We start from the raw sequence: 21,912 nt of genomic DNA on the forward strand, positions 1-21,912 counted from the left end.
GAAAGCAGCAATTGGATTTGGATTAAAAAGAAAGAAAACAACTGGGCTGCAAGATGAAGACAGGAGGGTATGGAACCGAGGGGGGTGTATCTTGGACGCCAGGTAGCACTGTTGAGCCCTCTGGAGACGTCGTGGGCTTATCAACGAAACGTCAAAGAAGGAGGGTGCCCACCCGATGACCCCGATGATGTACCTACTCTCCCTCCTTGTCACCACTCTAAGCCCACTCCCAACATCAAGTGTGCTAACTTACCATAGGGATTGAAACATCAAGTCCTAGTAGCTGTACTGTCCAGGGATGTTAGTAATATACAGTAGCAATGAATGGGGAAGTATTTTGGTGGGTGGGCTGGATATGTTGGTGGTTGTGTGACAAAGGATTAGAGAACATGAACCTGAGCAATAGGAGCAGGTGTAGACAATCATACTTTCTGTCATTAAGAAGATAATTGCTAAGTTTCTACCTTAACACCATTTCCCTGTTTTATCCCAATATTCCTTAATTTCTTTAATGTCCAGAAATCTATTGATTTCCACTTTGAATTTCAATCAATGACTGATTCTCCACAGCCATCTGGACATTATCAAAGTTTCACCATTCTTTGAAGAAATATTGCAACTTTTTAGTCCAAAATTCTTTGATGTCTGGATATTAGTGATAATTGCTGAACTAGATCTCTGAATTTAACAGGAGGTCAGAATAGTTCTAAGGTTGTGCCTTGTTCAAGACTCCTCAGCCTGGAGCAATGTCTTCCCTGCGTCCACCCTTTTCAGTCTTGTAAAAAAAAATGTACATTTTAATGAGGTTACATCTCATTTTTCTAATCTCAATGAATACAAGCTTTATCTGTTCACATCTTACCTCATATTACAGATCTACTATCTTAGGAACCAGCCTGGTAGATCCTCGCTATGTTCCCTCTGTAGCAAATCTATCCTTTTTGGGTAAGAAGACCTAAAATTGTATACAATACCTCAGATGAGGTCTCGCCAAGACCTTATGCACTGGCAGCAAGGCTTGTTTACTCATTTACTCAAATGACTTCCAATGAAGGCCAATATTTCAACGACTTGTGTATAAGGGTTGTGTATTGTATTCCAGGATCCCTTGTACCAACGTTTCTCAAATTCTCAATGTACTGGGGAAAGACAAACAGCTTTTCTATTTTCGTTCCAAATTGCATAATGTCATATTTATCCATGCTATCTATTTGTCCATTGTAACTCGGTCACTTAGCTTGTCTATTTGCCCTTGAATTATTATTCTTATTCACATACCTCTCCCTACTCATATTCCCATTTAATTTTGTGTCATCAGAAAACTGTTATTATATTTAGTTCTCGTTGTAAAATTGCTGATGTATATTGTGAATGAATAAGCTCTTCTTGGGATTCCAGACAGGTACAAGTATTGATTATAACCAACATTTTGATGACAAGCTCAGCCATCTCCCTGATGAAGATGGCAGTAATTGTCATCGATGTGTTGGTTATAATCTATACCGCTACCTGGCTGGAAGCCTGAGAAGAGTTTGTTCATTATGTATGCTGGGAAAGCACGAGATCCTTTTTGTATTGTGAATAACTGTGAGTTAAGTATCGATCCCTGCAGTATCTCAGTAGTTATAACCCTCCAATCTGAGACTTGATTTCTATCTCTTAAACAACTCTCAATCATAGTTGTATATTGCAGGCATCTGCATAGGCTAGGACTGTTTGGATAGGGCAAAGGAGGTTGAGAAGTGACCTTATTGGGGCTTATAAAATCATGAGGACCATTAATAAAATGGGTTGTCACAATCTTTTTCCCAGGGTGGACAAGTCTAAAATTAGAGGTTTTTAATTCAAGTGAGAGAGGAACAAATTCCAGGGATTCAGAGGGCAAGTTTTGTCCACATGTGTTGTGTGGGTATAAGGAAGGAGCTCCTAGAGGAAGTGGTGGAGGTGGGTACAATTACAATGATTAAAAGACAGTTGCACAAGTACTAGGATGGGAAAGGCGTTGGCGGATATGGGTCAAGTGCAAACAAATAGGATGAGCTGAAAAAGACACCATGGTCTGTAATGATGAGTTGAGTTTGAATCGCCTTCTGTGCTGTATAACTCTATGACTTTATTACACTCATGCTACATGCTGTAACATTGTTCAACAATCCGTGTAAAAGCGTCCTTAAAAAAGCAGTACCTGGTTCAATGTTGTGGTTCCACTTCTTTCTCCAAAGAACACCAATGGATTAATCAAGCATAGTTTCCCTTTCATAAATGCATGTAAATTCTACACAATCATAATATTGTTTTCTTGATAACACATCCTTTTGTTATAAGTTCCAGCATTTTCACCAGACTAATGAGTCCCTGCCTCTCCCTCCTTTCTAAAATAGTGGGGTCGTTGTTGCTCACCTTAAAATTTATAGAAAATATTTCACCATTATGATGGTAGAATATAGTATTGATGGTAAGACTCTTGGCAGTGTGGAGGATCAGAAGGATCTTGGGGTCTGAATCTATGGGACATTCAGCTGCTACGCAGGTTGACTCTCTGGTTAAGAAGACATGCAGTGCATTGGCCTTCATCAACCATGGGATTGAGTTTAGGAGCTGAGAGGTAATGTTGCAGCTATATAGGACCCTGGTCAGACCCCACTTGGAGTACTGTGCTCAGTTCTGGTCGCCTCACTACAGGAAGGATGTGAAAACCATAGAAAGGGTGCAGAGGAGATTTAGAAGGATGTTGTCTGGATTGAGGAGCACGCCTTATGAAAATAGGTTGAGTAAGCTTTGCCTTTTCTACTTGGAGGGATGGAGGATAAGAGGTGATCTGGTAGAGATGTATAAGATGATGAGAGATATTGATTGTGTGGATAGCCAGAGGCTTTTTCCCAGGGCTGAAATGGCTATCACGAGAGGACACAGTTTTAAGGTGCTTGGAAGTAGGTACAGAGGAGATGTCAGAGAGTGGTGAGTGTGTGGAATGGGCTGCCGGCAACGGTAGTGGAGGCAGATATGATAGGGTCTTTTAAGAGATTCCTGGATAGGTACTTGGAGCTTAGAAAATAGAGGGCTATGGGTAACTCTAGGTAATTTCTAAAGTAAGAACATGTTTGGTGTGTACATGAATTGTTCTAATAGTATTTCCTATTTTTTGCCTCCTTATTTGTACTGGGTCCTTTGGTAACTATTTTGCATCAAGTTTCATGAAGACGATTTAAAGTTTTGCCTAATTCCTCTGACTTCCTTATTACATATTTTCCTGTCTTAGTCTCTATGATCCACATTGCCCTCACTGGTGATTTCATATAGGGATTTTTATAGAGTTATACTGCAACAAGTATTTCACACATTTATTTATTTCTACATTAATTCTACATAAAATTAGAACTTACACAGGAAAGTTGACACACTGTTGGCTCATGCTGCATTCTGTTTGCAAAATACATGTGAGAAATGTATAAACCTCGCACCATTGTTCTCATGAATATAGCGTTGTCTCAATTTGGGATATTAGATTATTCTGCTCTCTGTTTTTGGTTTCCAACTTGAAATTCCATTTGGGGAAATGTTTTCAAGGTGGGCTAAAAACAATGCTTAAGAAAGACACTAAAATAATTTGACATAAACCTACTGACTAAATTTAATCTAAAAGCAGAGAGAATCTATTTTGCTGAGACAAATGTAGAATGCTTTTTAATTATGCACTTCGTTTTTCAACCATACACATTCATTCTTCCAGGAAGCCTATGTGTCAGCTGAAGATTTTGCTCGCTTGGCAGGTGAAATTCTGACAGTTGTGGGTGCTGTTCTGATCCTAGTCACAGAGGTACATTGAATCTTATAAAATATCACATTACCATGCTGTCCAAAGTTGAATGTTTCCTTTTTTTTTGAGAACTCTTACATCAATGGACACAGTTTTGAGCACCAGTATGCTTTATTACGAATATGTTAATACTTTTGGAAATGATGGTTCTTTTTGTTAACAGGACATGAAGTTATCTGTATTGTAAGACTGAAAAATCGATTAGCTAAATTAATCAATAGTAACTTCTTATTGCCCGTATGAGCCTATATTTGGTTTATGTTGATTCTTGTGTTTCTTCGTAGAGTTCTATGAGAAGATGTTGAAACATTTCTTGCTGTTTTCTACTAGTTTATGAAATTATCTGTTTATTTTGTCCTCAATTTTAAGTCCATTTTAATATTTTTGGGAGTTATAAAGCCATTCAACATTATAAAAAATCCCAATTAGCTATGCAGCAACTAGTAATAAAATCACAATTCTTCTTAATTCGTTTTGTTAAAATCAGAATGAGTACACTCCTCAATATAATACGTAATTAATTTCATTGTTGGCGGATAATTTGTGTTATGGTTTCTGCACCAACAAAAACATTTAATTAAACCAGCTGAAATATATTACAAAAAGTACATTTGGAGCATAACAAGGTAATACATAATAAAATGACCGTAAATACATCCTTGTACTTTTTCAATCTCCTAAACTTTTGCTTCATTGATCTTTCAGAAAGTAAATTAATTCCAATTTGAAATTCAGATCCAAAGTGATCCCTCCTGAAGGTCGTCAAATGGTGCTTTTTTTTTCTAGATTTGTACAAAGTTTGTCAATCATTACATCCACGGTAGCCGCACTACTTGGAAAATGCCCTTTTGAAATAGTTTGCTTAAGAGCCTTAGCATATTTTACATCTTCTTAGTGCTGCAGTGCACTTTAAGGCCTTCTCAGATTCATTCTTCATATTATATTCAATCATTTTTATGAAGCACAGACTGGAATATTCGTGTACGCTGTGATGCAATGTGTTCACAAACAGATTCACGAAAACAAAATAATACTGTCAACTTGGAAAGGGAAATATATTCTCAGCTGCAAAGGCAAAATGGTGCCAAAGTATCCATGAAAATTGTTGCCAGTGAAAGTGCTTTGTCTGCTAGATTCATTGACAACCTCTGCTTTATGGAACCCTACCCTGGATTATGATCTCTATTACTCAGTCTGACATATCTAGAAAGTCAGAAAATAGATTTCAAAAATAATTTGAATATTTTATCTCAGCGGATTCATTATCTTCTCAGTAACAAAACTAAACTCTTATTTCCTTGTTTTCACAGATTCCACGCTTGATTCACATAGGACCTGCAAAGTATTTTGGAAACACAGTAACTGGAGGACCTTTCCACATTACAATGTAAGGCTAGTTTGCTTTATATTTCAGCTATGGTACTTTTTTTTGGTTGTTTCAAAATCTTTTGTGCTGCATTATAGTTTTTTGCTGAATACTGTCATTTTGCTTTTGCAACAATCTATACCATTTTCTGTTATTACAATTTATACTATTTTAAGCACTTTATATAAACCAGTAGAAAGCTTGAGAAAAGTACTAATCAAAGTACATTAGGGTTTAACTAAAACTTCATAAACAAGGCAGTGATAGTTGAATTGCAAAATGATTGCAAAATCAGTTTCTTTCTGCTGAGTTAAGAAATGCAGCTTGGACTGCTTTGCTGAAAGCAACAGTAAATATAGATCTGGTGGTTAAATTAAATAGTAATGGGTGTAAATCAGTATGTTCTAAAGTATTAAACTGAATTAGCATGCATATGTGAAATAATTGAAAATATCCATTGTTGTGTTATGCATCTGAGATACAAGGAGAAAATGAGACTTCTAACTCAGTAATTCTTGAACGTGTGCATTCTGTGATGAGTGGGCTTCATATACTCATTGTTTCCAATTTCAGGCATAGATAGCAAGTGCACAATTTAAGAATGCCTTGCATTACTTGGAAATTGATTAGGCAGTGGTTTATGCATCAATTATTTACATAAGATGTGCACAAAGTAGGCAGATTGTGACATCAGTCTTGTGTATTGCCGATTTAAAAACCAGGCTGTCAAAATGAATTGTAGCCATTGGTTTGGGGAAACTCAGCAATAGGATGAGTATAACCAGCTGCCTGTTCTGTTTAAAGGGACCTGGAATACCTTGAAAAGTGAATTTGAGCAGAGTGGGTTGTATAGCACTTATGGAATTTGATTGTTAGATAACCCTGTGTTTCGGAAGCTGTGAAACAATGCTATACCTTCAGGTTGAACTTTTATTCTATTGCTTCTTAGAACCATGGATGGGTTTGCTTGTAGCATGGCTGTGAGGAAGAAGAGAGAGTTTGTAGGGCAGAGTAATGAGAGAGGTACAAGGAAGGAGAGAAGGGTTCTCCAGCTCCTTTGAAGTTTGGTGTTCAAGGCGAGACTGTCAGTTCAGGCAGAGCTGAGGTCTTTTCTGGGTAGAGAGGAGTAGGCAGAACCAGATGACATCATATCCATGGTCAAACATGGATGAAAGAGCTGAAATTTCAATGGTGAAGTGAGAACAACTCTCATTTAACCAGATGTGGCTTCAAGATGCTTCTGTGAAATATGTGGACATCTAAAGCATGCATACCTTATACAAAAGATGAGTCGTTTTGATTTTTGGTTGTTAACCATCTCATTCCCAGGTCATCACTGCAGGATTCCTCAGGGCAATATCCTAGGCCAAGTTATCTTCACTTTCAATTATATTGCTTCCTTGTAAAGTCAGAATAGTTGTTACGATTGTACTATGGTTCATTTCTGTTCATGGCTCCTCAGGCAACTAATCATACAGCAAAACCTCAACAATTTTCAGGCATGGTCTAACAGCAAGTAACAAGGAATATTTGTGCCATTAAAATATAAGACATTGACCATCTCTATCAGTGCCTGGTATTTTAATGGTACAAAAGCTATTTGTTACTTATTAGACCATGGCTAAACGCTGAGCTTTCAACTCCTTAATCTTTCTGCGTGTACCATTACCATGTTCCCTATTGACAACATCCTGGGGTCACATTACCAGCAATTCAAATGGGCCAGTCACACAAAGACCATTGCTACAAGAGCAGCTTAGAGATTGTGAATACTCTCAACTTGCCTGGATGAGTGCAGCACTAGTAATTCTCAAGGGGTTCAATACAATTCAGGATAACAGCCCACTTGATTAGCACCTAATCCACCATCTTAAACATCTGTTCCTTCATGGAGGTTGCAGTGTGTACCATCTACAAAGCACACTCTATTTTGTAGCACCCCAACTTTTGTAGCACCTTCTAAACCTGCAAACTCTACTGCTACAAAGGACAAAGAAACCAAATGTCTTATGAGTTCCTAATTATAGCTTTGTTTACATCCCGGAACCAGCACTATTGGAATTCCCTGAGCAGAACAAATGTAGTTGTTCAAGAAGGTGGCTCATCACCATCTTCTCAAGGGAAGTTAGGGGTTGGAAATAAATGCAGGCAGTAGTGTAGTAATGGTTACCATAACACCATTATAGTGCCAGTGACCTCGGTACAGTTGTGGCACTGTCTGTATGGAATTCGTGCATTCTCTCTGTGACTGCGCGGGTTTCCTCCCGGCGCTGCAGTTTCCTCCCACATTCCAAAGACGTGTCGTTAGCAGGATAATTGGTCACATGGGTGTCAATGGTCATCACAGACTCATTGGGCCAGAAGGTCCTGTTACCATGCTGTACGTCCTAAGTGTAAAAAAAAAACTAAAATACCACAGACGCTGAGATCCCAGAAAATAAATTCCAATAAAAACCTGACCGTGGACTAACTGCTCCTGCTAAAGCTTGCTGAATCAACTTGGCAACAAAGTCTTGTATGCCTTAGTTTAAAAAAAAAATAGCCCCTGGAGTAACAACAGTTTTGTATTGCAAGAGTGCTTATTTCTTTTACCACAGATTGAAACTGGTTTCTAATTTTGATTTCCAGGATTGTTTATGCTTGCTTTGTTTTAATCACCATGATACTAAGAGTTTTGAACCACGAATGGGAAACTGTTATAATGGCATATGCACTAATAAGTGCCTGGTGTAATGTTCTTTATTTTGCACGTGGATTCAAGTTGCTTGGTCCCCTGTGTATCATGATACAAAAGGTTAGTTTATTTTCTTTTTATTTGAAGATTGTATGAATATTTTTGCATTTGATCATGCCCTTCCAAAGGGAAACACTAAACTACTTACAAATTAGTTATTTTGACTTTGATGTTTGTGAAATGTCCTGTATTTTCTGCTTTCTGGAAATGGAGAAATGATTTTTTAAAAACCACATATTTTTAAACATTCCTATTTTCAAATTTATTAATATATGCTCAGAAGGCAATGCAGTAGAAGAAAATAGTGCCAGTTTTAAGATGAATGATGAAGCTGGCTTCAAAATACAGATTAAATTTGTGGAACAAAAACCCATCACTGGCTCCAAGACTTCTGCATCAAATTAATTTAACTAGTCTCAAGCTAGCATTTAATTTTTGGATGTACATTGGGGACTGCAGAGTCTGTAATGAATGGGCCTGTGGAATATCAGGGACAGTCGGCTAAGTTTAACCAAGCATAGCATTTTATAGATCCAGAGGTCTGTGGTTATATCATACACTTTGTGTACATCAGCCAAGTAGATGCAAGAAGTCAGAATTTCTACTATGATAAAGCTGATGATAAGGTCTTTCTTTAACCTCAATTCCATTCTCATCTTTATCAGAACTTTGTAAATTCATTGATAATGCTTTGGAAATATACTTCCAAATGTATGATAATTCAATTGCAGGATTGAAGCCAATAATCTATTTTCCTTCTTTTCTCTTTTAAGATGATCTTCGGTGATCTTATGAGGTTTTGTTACGTTTTGATCATTGTCATTATAGGATTTGGTGCAGGTGGGTGCAATGTGCATTATATTGGTTGGCACAACATTGTGGGCCAAAGGCCCTGTACTATGCTGTAATGTTGTATTGGTAGAGAAAGGCAAAACAGAACAAGACCAGCATTAATAAAGAAAAAATGCTTGGTAGTATTTTGAGTGACTTTTTTACAATAGGAAATGATAACCATTACTTTTTAAAGTAAAAGTAGTAGGGTTAGGGTCTATTGGGCACTAAAGAGAGAAATAATAGCTTTTATATTTAATGCAAAGCTGTAGGAGGTATTTTTAATGAGTAAAGACTAAAATGGAATTAAAATTTTAAAAAAATTGAGATAACTACAAATATTGAATCTAAATTTTTTTTTAAAACCTGCAGTTGCTGCCACATTGTTCCCTTCCCAATCTGAAGCTTGCTGCCAGTTTCACTCATGCTTTGATGTGTAATATCCCATGAGATTTATGCTGTGTTACGCTGTGTTTTTTTGTAACTTTTTGAAGTAAAGAAATGACTTGCAAGCCATAAAAGTAAGTCATTTCTAAATGGGAATATTTTCAGTACATTTAAGTCTGGAATAGGAGAAGCAGATTGCAAGAGGAATAACTCAGTGAGGCAGCTATCAAAAATAATTTAACTTTCATGTGGAGGCTGTCCAGCATTGGAATTAGGTTCTAAATGCTATTGCTATACATAACGGACAGTGTAACTAGCTAAGTAATGATTCCTGAGGTCTCTGAAAACTACCTATTTTCTTGGTCTCCTTTCATAAAAGTTGAGCAATCTGTAGGTTGAGAGTTAAGAAAGAGAGATGCTGACAGTACTGTACAGTGCATTTCAATCAGGGGATTTGAAGTCCAACTGATCAAGTCAGTGCTGAGTCACTAACATTCAGATGAAAATCATAAGAATCCAGCAGTGATTTTTCATGGGCCAAATATTGTCATATTGACAAATTCATGGGTTTCTTTGTTAACACTAATAGTTACATAAATTTAATGGTTTTATTTCATATTTTAATAATTTGTTTATTTTTGAACCATCATAGGTTTCGATGTTCACTTTCAAGCCTTGGACCCAAATACATACTTGTACTTCCGGGATTTTACCATCACCATTTTCACATTGTTTCAGCTGATGATGGGTCTCACTGAACTTCCCGGCCCACCTGAAATCAAGATCCCTGACATTATCATTGTCCTTTATATGGTGTACATGTGTTTTGGTTTTGTTCTTCTCCTGAACCTTTTCATCGCTTTAATGGGAGATACTCATTATCGAGTTGTCAGTGAACGAAAGTCACTTTGGAAAGCTCAGGTAAAGTCTGCTTTTCCTTTCCTAGTAAATGATTCCATTTAATTATTCTTAGTTACTTTTATTAATGACTGTGACAGGTATTATAAAAAAAAATTAAAAGGACTGTGACAGGTGGTCCAAAACTTTTCTAAAAGCATGCTCTATATTTCAGTAGATTTCCATTAAAGAGTTTGGAAGTTACAGCCCTGTAATTTGTTAAGAAACAATTCGCTATTCTAATAAGTGAACATAATTATTTTTGGAGTCATTCAAAATTTGACAAAGACTATCTAAGAAAATACTGTGGGATGAATTGTGTTCAAGATAGATCAATCCTTCCTGATTAGACTAATCCTGTGATACAGGATTAATGCATTTTCAGTGATATTTTCTAATACTTTCATTGAAACATTTGTTAAAATCAATTCATTTGAATGGTTTTATAATTGTCATTCCTTTGGTTTGCTGTTGTAAGCCATACAGCAGCCTGGGTCTACCACTGCGTGGTGGGCTGTCTGAACTTCCCACTCTTGCTTAGAACTGTGTCCAGGTATGAGCGTCTGAAGGTAAGTTTGCCCTCAGGTTGCTTTCATAGCTGGTTAAACCTTGCCTCCTCCTGTCTGTCAAAGAGAGATTGTTTGGTGTATACAGCTATTCAAAAACATTGGAGAACCTATTGAAAATTCAATATACCATAAGATTAGAACACTTTTAACTCTGGAAAGTGTGTTTTAGCAATTGCAACAAAGCATTAACTATTACTTGTACTGCCCTCCTCACAGATTACAGTGATTTGCCAAGATAGGCATTTGGTACGCATAGCAGGAAGATTGTTCAGCATGACTGGAAGGAGATATGTAGAAATTAGTATTCTCGTATACTTGTCTTGGGGGAAAAACCTAGACAGATTCTGCTCAAGACCACAAGCTCAGTGATTTGAATTGAAGTTTACATTATTGTACAGATTTTTAAAATTTTATAGTTAAAGCAATTAAATACTCCACAAGGAATCAATGCCATAGCTGTCAGGAAACCATCAACTCTGGAAAAGATTTGAGGCCTCCACATTTACGTGTGAGTCATCCACAACTCTGAAAAAGGTTTGAGGTCTCCACATTTACGTGTGAGTCATCCACAACTCTGAAAAAGGTTTGAGGCCTCCACAGCTCCTAAAATGTTGGAGTAAAAGTCAGCAATTCCATGCACAATACAGAGAGTGAGGCCAGTGATTTTCTGTAAGTATTGATGGGATTTTCAAATGTCACACCAACAAAATAGAGAGATTTCTGTAATGACCCTCGACAAATACTCACCAGTCTAATTAGTTAAATGTGTTGATTATGCCATCATTCATAAAGAACTTTATAATTGCTGGCAACAATATTTCTATAGTGTATTATGACTTAAATTCTAGTATAGAACATAGAAGCTGGCTACTTAAGTTCAAGTTTAAGTTAAGTTTCGGTATCATTCAATCAAACATGAATACAACTGAACAAACAGTCCTCTGGGGCCAAGGTGCAAAACATACACAGTGCAACAGAGAACAAACAAAATAGCAAGCAAACATACAGTCACAGAATACAGCCCAAATCCCTGAGTGACATGTCCTGCAAGTTGATGGTGCATGGCTGCCATTGGCAAGAAAAAGCAGTTTGCAGCAGTCCACAGACAGACAGACGTGCACACGTAATCCAGCTTATTTCACTAATCAAACACTAGAGGGTAGCACCAACAAGAGAGGCAATTAGGCATGGACACCATGCTACACTGCCTCAGGCATCTCCTCTCCTGGACTGTAACAACAGGCAAGCCCACAGTTTGAGGCCTAGTCCTAGCTACAACCGAGGCCACGCAGAACCCCCGCCGTATGTCTCCCCAACAAAATAAAGAAACAAGCCTGTGGCATTTTACATTATCAATGTCCACCGGGGTCTTATGATCACAATAGAGATGTCCAAGGCAATCATTACACTGCATGCTGCCTTGGCACACCAACTCCGATGCCTTCCTGTAGCAGGTAGCAACACTGTTCACACCAGATCTAGCTACTCAGCCAACAAACAGCTCTCTGATGGGGTAAACCTGCGGTACCTGAAATTCTTAAAAGTCTACAGTCATCTTACAATAAGCTATATAAAAAAAAAAGACGTTTATAAAAACAAAAGGATTTCTGGTTGGCTCCCGAGAGGCTGCTCATTCGGGTGCACCGCCGCCTGATGGCAATTACTGCCAGAGCAGATGGATCAAGCATGTGTGTTCCCTGTGTGTAAAATGCCAATCAGCAGTTTTATTTTGGGAGTTCTGAAAGAGAAAAAATATCCTGGCAAGAGAAGCTGAACTAGCTGATGGGCAAATGGCTTAAACAGGGTAGAAATTGGGCAGCAAGGTTCTCTGATGCTATACTGGAGATGTTGATGGACACAATGGAGAAGAAGAGAGACAGTTATTCACCTTGAATATGTTGTGCAACTCTGGTTACTCCACAATAGGCATATTGGCACGAGTGCTGCTTGCAACAGCAGGCAGACCTACTCAGATTGGCTTTTACCTCCTGAACTGGGCAGATATTCAGGACTCCTGAGAACAAGTAGAGGTCTGCTGTTGGGAATGCTGGGAAATGTACCTGCTGAGTTGGTGCAATTCCAGTTTATGGATCTTAATGAAAGGAAATGGCTGCAGACAAAAGAAAAATTGCACGGTTAATTCTTTCATTTTTGATTGAAATGCTATTAATTTGATATTTAGTGTTTTGGTTATTGTTAGATTAGTAATTAGATTATTAATGGCTCCATGTATATGAGACAATTAAGTTGATAATAGCATGACTGGCTCACTAAGACATTCAGGTTGTGGGGCCCACCTTTTAGGCTTGGAGGGGTTTGGCTCTTTATTGAACATTGGCAATCAGTTGCTAGCTGGCTTCCCAACAGAATCTGCAAGTGGGACCTTGGCCCAGGGATAATCTGACTTATTATTAGCCTGAAAGTTTTGGAACACTCTAATTTAGGAAAAATGTTGAAGATGGGTTTCTTATTGTTGGACAAGAGAGCTTGTAATGAGAATTAAAATTCTGAAGCTGCTCTGGACATTTTTATTGTAAACTGTTCTACTACAAAAGACGTAATCTGAAACCAAGAAAGCAAGGAAATGTAAAAGAATCATTCTTTCCAAAACATGCAGCAACCTTTCTGAAAATTGCATAACATTAAATAGAATAAATATTTTCAACTAGTGCATATTTGAATGGAGAAGTTGCCTTGTATTGGAAGATTAGGGGAGCTTCAGGCAAGTTGCCTCTAGCTGTCATACTTACACTGAGGAAGCTTTGTCTACTATTTGGTGAGGTAGCTGTCTATTGGCTTCAATTAGTCTCCAACACATTGATTGAAAACCAGACATATAACATCCTGTTGTATTCATGACTGCCATTAGAACAGAATCTTTGGTTTTATGGAGATCCAGGCTAGATCTGAAACCTACCGAATTTTTTTTTCCCCCGACTGCTCTCTCGCCCTCCCTGCCGATGTACAAGGCAAAGTAAGCCCCCTGAATGTTGAAAGAACTGGATCGGGTGGATGTGGAGAGGATATTTCCTATGGTGCAGGGATACAGAACTAGAGGGCAAAGCCTCAAAATTGATGGGGTGACCTTCTAGAGCAGAGATAAGGAGGAATGTTTTTTAGCCAGAGATTAGTGAATCTGTTCAATGCTCTGCCACAGACTGCGGTGGAGGCCAAGTCCGTGAGTATAATTAAGGCGGAAGTTGCTAGTTTCCTGATCGACCAGGCCATCAAAGGATATGGCGAGAAGGCAGGTGTATGGGGTTGAGTGGGATCCAGGATTAGCCACAATGGAATGGCGGAGCAGACTCGATGGGCTGAATGGCCTAATTCTGCTCCTATTTCTTATGGTCTACCTATTGGAATGTAGTGCAAAACAGCCTGGAATGGATTCCGGTTGAAGTTCCAATATTACATATCTTCTTAAACATGTGAACAAATCTCTTTAATTTATTTATGTTATAAATTGCCCAAGTCTGAAGATTAATCTTGGAGTCTTGAAAAGAATTTTTGGGTAATAGAATATCTTCATCAAGTGAATGAGGTCAGTGTCATATGATTGAAGCCAGAGCTGGTCCACCACACTGTTTCTGCTGGTAACTTCTGTAATGACATCTACTTTTCAATTGGAGAACTTTTGTACTAGTTATGGTTCAAAGAGAAGGAACAGGTCATACTTCTGTAAATCAAGAATATTGGCAAGAATTTGACATGATTTGGCTGTAGATTTAAGACCCATTTCTGGACATAATGATTACATAAGCATTTACAGTACCAGGAATGGAAATCATAATGCATTTCAAATTTGTTAATTTAATCACAGACTGAAACATGCGATGGCTTATTTGCTGAAACAATTAATGTAATTTCAGATAGCTGCAACCACTCTGCTTCTTGAGAGGAGACTGCCAGCCTGGCTGTGGCCTAGAGCAGGAATACCAGGTGATCTGTTGGGCCTCAATGTGGATAAATGGTACTTAAGGTAAAAGCTTACAACTATGTAAAGAACTTTCAGAATATTATCCGAATTAAGCTGCTCATTGAGAATTAACTTTATTATTTAAAATATAAAATGCCGGTCTTTCTTTGCTGAAAGCTCTTTGGACATTTTAGTTAAGGTATATTAAGTATATTTTCTTTTGTAATCAGTGTTACTGGTGATACAGTCAAGTAAAAGAGAGTAATGACATCAAGGCACTATACTTGGGATAAGGAAATATCAAAACTAGTGCTTAAAACAGAAATATCATCTTTTTTGTTTTACAGTCATAAATCATAAAAAGCTGTGTAGTTTAGAAGTATTTTAGATGCAAAATGCAATTATTCAAACTAAATTAAATGAAAATTTCATTATCTCCTCCAGTACCAAAAAGCAATTTTAATTCCACGTCCCATTCCCATTCTGATATGTCTGTCCACGGCCTCCTCTACTGTAAAGATGAAGCCACACTCTGGTTGGAGGAACAACACCTTGTATTCCGTCTGGGTAGCCTCCAACCTGATGGCATGAACATTGACTTCTCAAACTTCCGCTAATGCCCCACCTCCCCCTTGTACCCCATCCGTTATTTATTTTTACACACACATTCTTTTTCTCTCTCTCTTTTTCTCCCTCTGTCCCTCTGACTATACCCCTTGCCCATCCTCTGGGTTCCCCCTCCCCCTTTCCCTTCTCCCTAAGCCTCCTGTCCCATGATCCTCTCATATCCCTTTTGCCAATCACCTGTCCAGCTCTTGGCTCCATCCCTCCCCCTCCTGTCTTCTCCTATCATTTTGGATCTTCTCCTCCCCCTCCCACTTTCAAATCTCTTACTAGCTCTTGTTTCAGTTAGTCGTGATGAAGGGTCTCAGCCCAAAACATCAGCTGTACCTCTTCCTAGAGGTGCTGCGTAGCCTGCTGCATTCACCAGCAACTTTGTGTGTTGCTTGAATTCCCAGCATCTGCAGATTTCCTCGTGTAAGCAATTTTCTTAAAGGTTTTCATCACCAACCACAAATAAAATGCAAGGACTCTAGGTAGCAATGTATAAAAATGGAGGGCTACGTGGGAGGTTAGGGTTAGTGTGATTATACTGTAGCTTTAAAGGTCAGCAACAACATTGTGTGGTGAAGGGCCTGTTCTGTGCTGTTTATTATATACCAACATTCCTGATTTGTGCCTAGTTGTAATTTGTTCACTGGATTCAAGAAAAACCCTCTGTCTGGAGTAGGATGGTTATGCTGTTTGAAAGCAGCAGTGGTGCTATTGATGAATATTTGTACTGTATGTGCTGATGCAGCCATTTGCCATTTAATATAACTCAGTTTGTGGTTCATTGATTGAAACTTTTATAGTCTGATCTTTCAGTTTCATGCTACTGAGTTGTTATTTCTAGTCCTTCCTTTCTTTCATGCCAACAATCAATGAGATTTACCATTTCCCTCTTTGCTGTTTACGTTTATTTTTCTTTCTTCATTTTCCTACCTTGTTTTGGAAAGTAGTTTTTAAAAAACCTTGCAGCTCGTTATTATAGAAATAAATCTGCATAACTGAAGAAGCAAATTTGAGAGAATATAGGCTTAATTATGCATTATATAAATACATGGTAGCTTTATAAATCTTAAGAATTGGTAATACAGTTTGAAGTTCTTTCTAATTAGCTGTAACTTTCAAATCAAAACTGGAGAATATTCAGTATTTAATTTGTAAAGAGATGGGTGGTCCAGCTTTCATAGTTGGTGATGCTGTAGGATCACATACCTGTCATATTCTGCTTAATGTTCCTTTTATTTCAATTTCTTGTCATTTAGTAGTGCAATAGAGGGGTCCTACAGTTACTGCTGTTGTGTTACAGCTGCAGGAATGCTGTATGACCCTGACCCTTGGTGCTTTGCACAGAGCTTGTTTATGCTTTCCATTTATCAAATCATGTTCCTGCTCCCGTTATAGACATTTCAAGGGTATCTTTGATTTCTTCTTTTAGTGCTCCTGAAGCTTCTGTATGAGAACAGACAAATAATTTGATATGTGAATGGGTACAGTCATTTGGATTCAAGGAAACAGTTCATCCTTCATTTGATAATAAACATTAAAGTTAGTTTGTCAGTTTTTTTTTGACAGCAACTCAGAAATCTGCAACTACCACCACCCCGAAGAGCAAGCTTAATGGATGCATGGGCATATCAGCACTTGCAAGTTTCTCTCTAAGTTTTATTTTAACCGGACTTGTATCAATATTTCTTCATCATTACCATGTCCTTTCATTGTTACTCTACTGAACGGTACTGAAGGTTGACTTCACCATACTTTCAAGGTGTTTCACCACCATCAAGGGCAATAAATGGCAGCCTTACCAGTGATGACTGGCAAAAGAAAACTGGAAATGTGTCATGTCTTAGCTAATTATAATTTAATATTAATGTCCATAAGGTATAGGAGCAGAATTAGGCCATTTAGCCTATCGAGTCTGCTCTGCCATTTCATCGTGGCTGATCTGTTTTCCCTCACAGCTCCGATCTCCTGCCTTCTCTCCATATCCCTTCATGCTCTGACTAATCAAGAATCTATCAACCTCTGCCTTAAATATATATAAAGACTTGGCCTCCACAGCTGCCTGTGGCGAAGAGTTCCATGGATTCACCACTCTTTAGAAATGAAAGCAATTGCTTTGATCTCTAAAATGTCTGCTTCAACAAAAGGAAGGGATAATAGAGCATACCACTTTGTAGTTTTGTTTCCATCAGTCATATACAGCAGCACTACTTGTCAACTCTGTATTTCTGTAGTATTTCCTATTTTACCTTTTAAAGTAAGTTTTTCTTGGGCTCCTTCCTGAACATAATGACTTAAAAAATCAGAAAAGAAAGCTTCTACATTGGGGCAGTCTTCTGGAGGAGTTCAGGTTAAGCAGCATCTGTGGGGTTTGGTGCGAGGGCAGTGAGATTGGGGAAGGAACGGTGAACACTTTGGGTCGAAATCCTACATCATTCCTGACCTAAATTATTGATAATTCACCCTCTCTTCCCCCCTCCCCCCCCCCAACAGATGCTGAGCAGATGGTTTGTTGCTCCAGTTACCAGCATCTGCAGTTTCTTGTGTCTCTGGGGTTTGGGAATGTGTACAGTAAACACATGTATGCGTGTCAGATTTCCAATTCATGCCAACACTAATTCGATAGATTAGATGGTTCGACCAGTTTCATCTATCAGTATAGTGAGTTCTGTATTTTTGCAACGAGAAATCAGAAGAGGAAATGAGAAGGCAAATAAAACGAGATGAATAGATAGAATGAAAGAGAAAATGTAATCCGGCGGAATAGTGAGTCAGTATTAAAAGCGATTCTCGGAAGAACAGAAAAAGAAGCAAAATATTTAGTAAAGAATGAAAATGGAGAAATGAGAAAATTCAGGTAAGTTGCAAAGAAATGAGTTAAATTATTTCCAGTAAGATGTAGTCCTAACAATGACTGGGCAGCAAAGTTAAACTGCCTTTTACTGGGTGCAGGAGCAGGTTTCTTGTTATACCAGTAGGGTGAAGAAGTAATCGTGGGTCATATGTTGATCTCTTGCTTATGCTCACGGTCATGGTTTTGCCAGAAAATGTCAGGAACCCACGCAATCATCAGTACGTTCAGATGATCCAGACAGCAAATTTAAAAAAACCTGGAAGTTGCTGCCGTCAGTTGACAAACATTTTTTGAAAATACTCTCATGTGTTTGATTCCTCAAAGTTTAGTGACAGAACATAATTTCCCAGCATGTCTGCTGAGGAATTTGCCCCAACTAAAAGTGCTGGAACTGTGGCAACAATTGGGTGCTAATACTTCTTTAACTCTTTCATTTAAATGTTTTAATTGCTGTTCTAGGATCTGTGTTGTGTCTACTGTTAATTTTTTGTCCTTTAATTTTTAATAGTTTAGCAATGCTTTTCAATGTTCTGAATACAAGAGGCAAACAGAATTTTCTAACCCTGGCTTAACTAGCTGCTTTGAGAGGGGCTCTCCTAGTGCTTGGAAGGTTCTCTCCCCTTGCAGCTCCTAGCCTTTGTAGACTGAGTAAGCTTCATACCCTAAGTTGATGCTAAAAGATTTTTATTTGCATGTTAGAAGCAAAAAAAAAATTGCTTGCAAGACCTGTGGCATAAGTTATGCAAGACATGTGGCATAAAAAACGTTGAAACAAGGCTGCATTGAAATAATGCTTCTGGCATCTAAACATCATAAGTTTTCAAAACGCACTAAATATCTGACAATTTGTCCAAAATGGTTGCCTTATTTTCATCTCTATAGAATATTATAAAGTATGTCAATTAGGCTTCAATTTATTGGTGCCAGGATTGAAGGAACCATTGCCTATTTAGCAGATGGAAGATAATGATTGGCAAAACTGAATTTTCTTGCCACAGCCTATTATTGATCAATATTTAGTATGATTCAAAAAAAAATCCACAGGTATTCCAATACAAATTTGTAAATATAGCCCTCAGTGGTATTTCAATTGTGCTTAATGGAAAATTAAAAAATGTAGGGTACATTTTTGCTTAATTGTGTTAGTCTGCATTGTAATTAGATTATTCAATTTTACTTTGAAGGGTTGAAGAAAGAAGTGACTATCAAAAGGCCAGGAAGAAGGCTGAAGATGAGGAGAAAGAAAATATAACCCACCCAAGGAAGAACAGGAGTGCTTATCGTTGGAACCTCATCCATAAAAACATATCAAAAAGTATTAAAAAGAACAATGTACCAAGTGATATGACTACTCTGTAAATTTTCATCATTAACTCTAGAGACATTGGTTTGTAAGAACACACTTGTTTTTATGAACATAATGAACCCTGACACGATCCATTTCTTCGAGACTAGTATCTGTTTAGAAAGTGGACTGATCATTTTCAGGTGTAACATATTCGTATCAAGGAAGCATTTAAAATTTAACTGGAGTTGAATTTCAATAGATCAATTAAAATCCTACATGTTTTTGAATGTGGTAAAACCTTTGTTACAGCTTGTTATAAGTTAGGATCATTTGTATAATTAAGATTGGATAGTTGCTTTAATAGGCACGAGAATCAGTACTCACAAATGTAACTAGAAAATCTTTTGACATTTGCAAAGGTATTGCAAAGTGGGTCTTAATATTTATTGATTGCAGTAGAAATATTTCAAAGAAATACAACTACAATAATACCAGAAAAAGTCAGATTTAAAACAGGGCTAAGTGGGTGTTTTATGTGCATCTACAAATTAAAGAACATATTTTGTAACAGTTTTTAGATGGAATCTTTAAACTATAACAAAATTACTTGCAGTATGAAGTTACTATCACAGCTTGTAAATGATCTGTGAAATATAATACAGGATGTTACTGCACATAATAAGAATAGAGGTTTTTTTTATATAAAGTGAAATTATACAGTATTTTAGAATAAGGTACAGAATGCTACCGTAGTGGAAGGGTATCACTGCTGCTAACTGTTGTAACACTATGTACCACAATAAACAAGATTCTACTGAAAGAATGAAAAAACATTCGGTGACTCTTATCAGCCACTAGTTCCTGAAAATTCAAATAGAAAACAAAGCTGTAAATTAAAATGTCATTTCCATCTGAGTACAGTAAACAAAGGTAAGAATCAAATACAAAGTTACTGTAAGTTGTTTCATTGTAAATGCTAAAATGTCTTCAGTCTGATTAAGCCTACAGTATGACTTGCACGGCTGAGCAAATGAACAAATATAGGTAGGCTCTGACAAATCTGATTACACTGCAATTCAGTGGCTGCTTTTCTGAACAGTTTTTTGGCCATGGTCATTAATTTGAAACATTGATTGAGATGCAAGGATTTATGAATATCAATTTCAAACAATTAAACTTAATCCAAATTATTTTTCTAAGGTCTTAGTTACTGATTTCATCATGTACCATTTGCAGTATCATTTGTTCCTGCTGGCGAACTGGGAGATGGCCCTGAAGGTAAATGCTTAGCAACTGGATTGGATTCTATTTCGGTGAAATATATTGTCATTGTGTTTGGCAAAGTGTTCACTTGGTTCTCTTTTTAAAGACAAAACACAACTGCAAAGTTGCTCAAAATAGAAGCCTGGAAGAGGGAAAAATTGTTTTCATTCAGAAAGGAGTCTCAGGCAGGAACTGTATGGTTTGTCTTGGAGATTGAGGTTGCAGACTCTACAAGCTTACCTTCATTAGAAGGACCCTTTTCTCCATGCACATACTGTTTTATTTCCTAATATCTATTATTTGTATCAACAGAATCAGGAATACACTTGCCATTGTTTCCCGGGCAGAAAAAATGCCTAGTAATACCCAACATACAATAATTACTGACCATCCCTAATTATCTGTAGGAGCTAAAGTTGGCCCAAGGCATATTTTTAATATTATGGTTGCCATGTGAATGTAATGGATGTTAATCTTGATTGGAATTAAATGTGATTATTTTCTGCTCTGTCCCTCAGGACAGCAAGTTATGTAGGGACATGTCACTGGCAGTCAGTTATCCAGTGATTGCTTATGACCCTTGTTGATATGTTGAATCTTATCCTACGATTTTCCTCTCTTGTTCTGCTCTTACAATAGATATTATTTTTCCAGTCTTGAGAAGGAATGCAATTGTTACAGAGAATCATGGGGGAAGGTACTCAGATGGAACATCTTCCAATCTCTTTCTCTTGCCCCACCCCACTTCATGTGAGACCAGTGGTATGCAGAAGATTGAAAATGTATGGGATTAGCTGAGATACATTTACTAGAAAGTAATGGCTGAACAGGGAACAAGGGCATGAGACAGATCACGTTGAAATAGTGTGAGCTGACTCAAACTGTTTATTGCTAACCAACAATGTTCCCCTGGAATGATTGGTACAATGGATTTATTTCTGTACATTTTAAATGTTAATAGAAATGGGTGAACAACACATTCATTAACTCTGTTAAAATCCAATTTGTTCATCGAAACGTTAAATTCATTGTGAATATTAGCTAAATTCTTGAGCTGTTTAAAATTCCCCAGAAGCTAAGTTGTACGATTTTTTTTTCATTTGATATTTTAATTAGCAAAGAGCAGCTGCCTCGCCTACAAAGAATATTAAAAAGTCAAGTTGGAGCAATTGGTCCCCAAGACAGCGGCTGTGTTCTAGAACGATCCATTCCCCTCTTCATTAGCTCCACCATTTGTGTGCATAGCAATCCTCTTCGATTGTTCCCAAGCACTTGAATTTTTGTTTAAGGACATCTTTACCTTAGAAGAACTTCAGTGATTACAGGTGCTGCACATAATTGTTATGATCATAACAGTCCGGAGACAAAACCATAACAA

The 21,912-nt window shown here is 37.6% G+C and overlaps 1 protein-coding gene across 2 annotated transcripts in view; it reads left to right on the top strand.

Annotated features, from left to right (window-relative positions):
• LOC134344787 (transient receptor potential cation channel subfamily V member 5-like) overlaps positions 1–20,201 on the top strand; it is an 89,021-nt gene extending 68,820 nt beyond the window's left edge. For both annotated transcript variants that reach the window (XM_063044878.1, XM_063044879.1), the window contains 7 exons: positions 3,731–3,817; positions 5,128–5,204; positions 7,812–7,977; positions 8,691–8,757; positions 9,788–10,056; positions 14,471–14,580; positions 19,168–20,201. In XM_063044878.1, the coding sequence (XP_062900948.1) occupies positions 3,731–3,817; positions 5,128–5,204; positions 7,812–7,977; positions 8,691–8,757; positions 9,788–10,056; positions 14,471–14,580; positions 19,168–19,342 (951 nt within the window). In that variant the 3' untranslated portion in view covers positions 19,343–20,201. The remainder of the gene's footprint in view (positions 1–3,730; positions 3,818–5,127; positions 5,205–7,811; positions 7,978–8,690; positions 8,758–9,787; positions 10,057–14,470; positions 14,581–19,167) is intronic.
• The last annotated feature ends 1,711 nt before the right edge of the window (positions 20,202–21,912 follow it).

Source organism: Mobula hypostoma, chromosome 4 (assembly GCF_963921235.1).
Source record: "Mobula hypostoma chromosome 4, sMobHyp1.1, whole genome shotgun sequence".
Taxonomy (NCBI): domain Eukaryota; kingdom Metazoa; phylum Chordata; class Chondrichthyes; order Myliobatiformes; family Myliobatidae; genus Mobula; species Mobula hypostoma.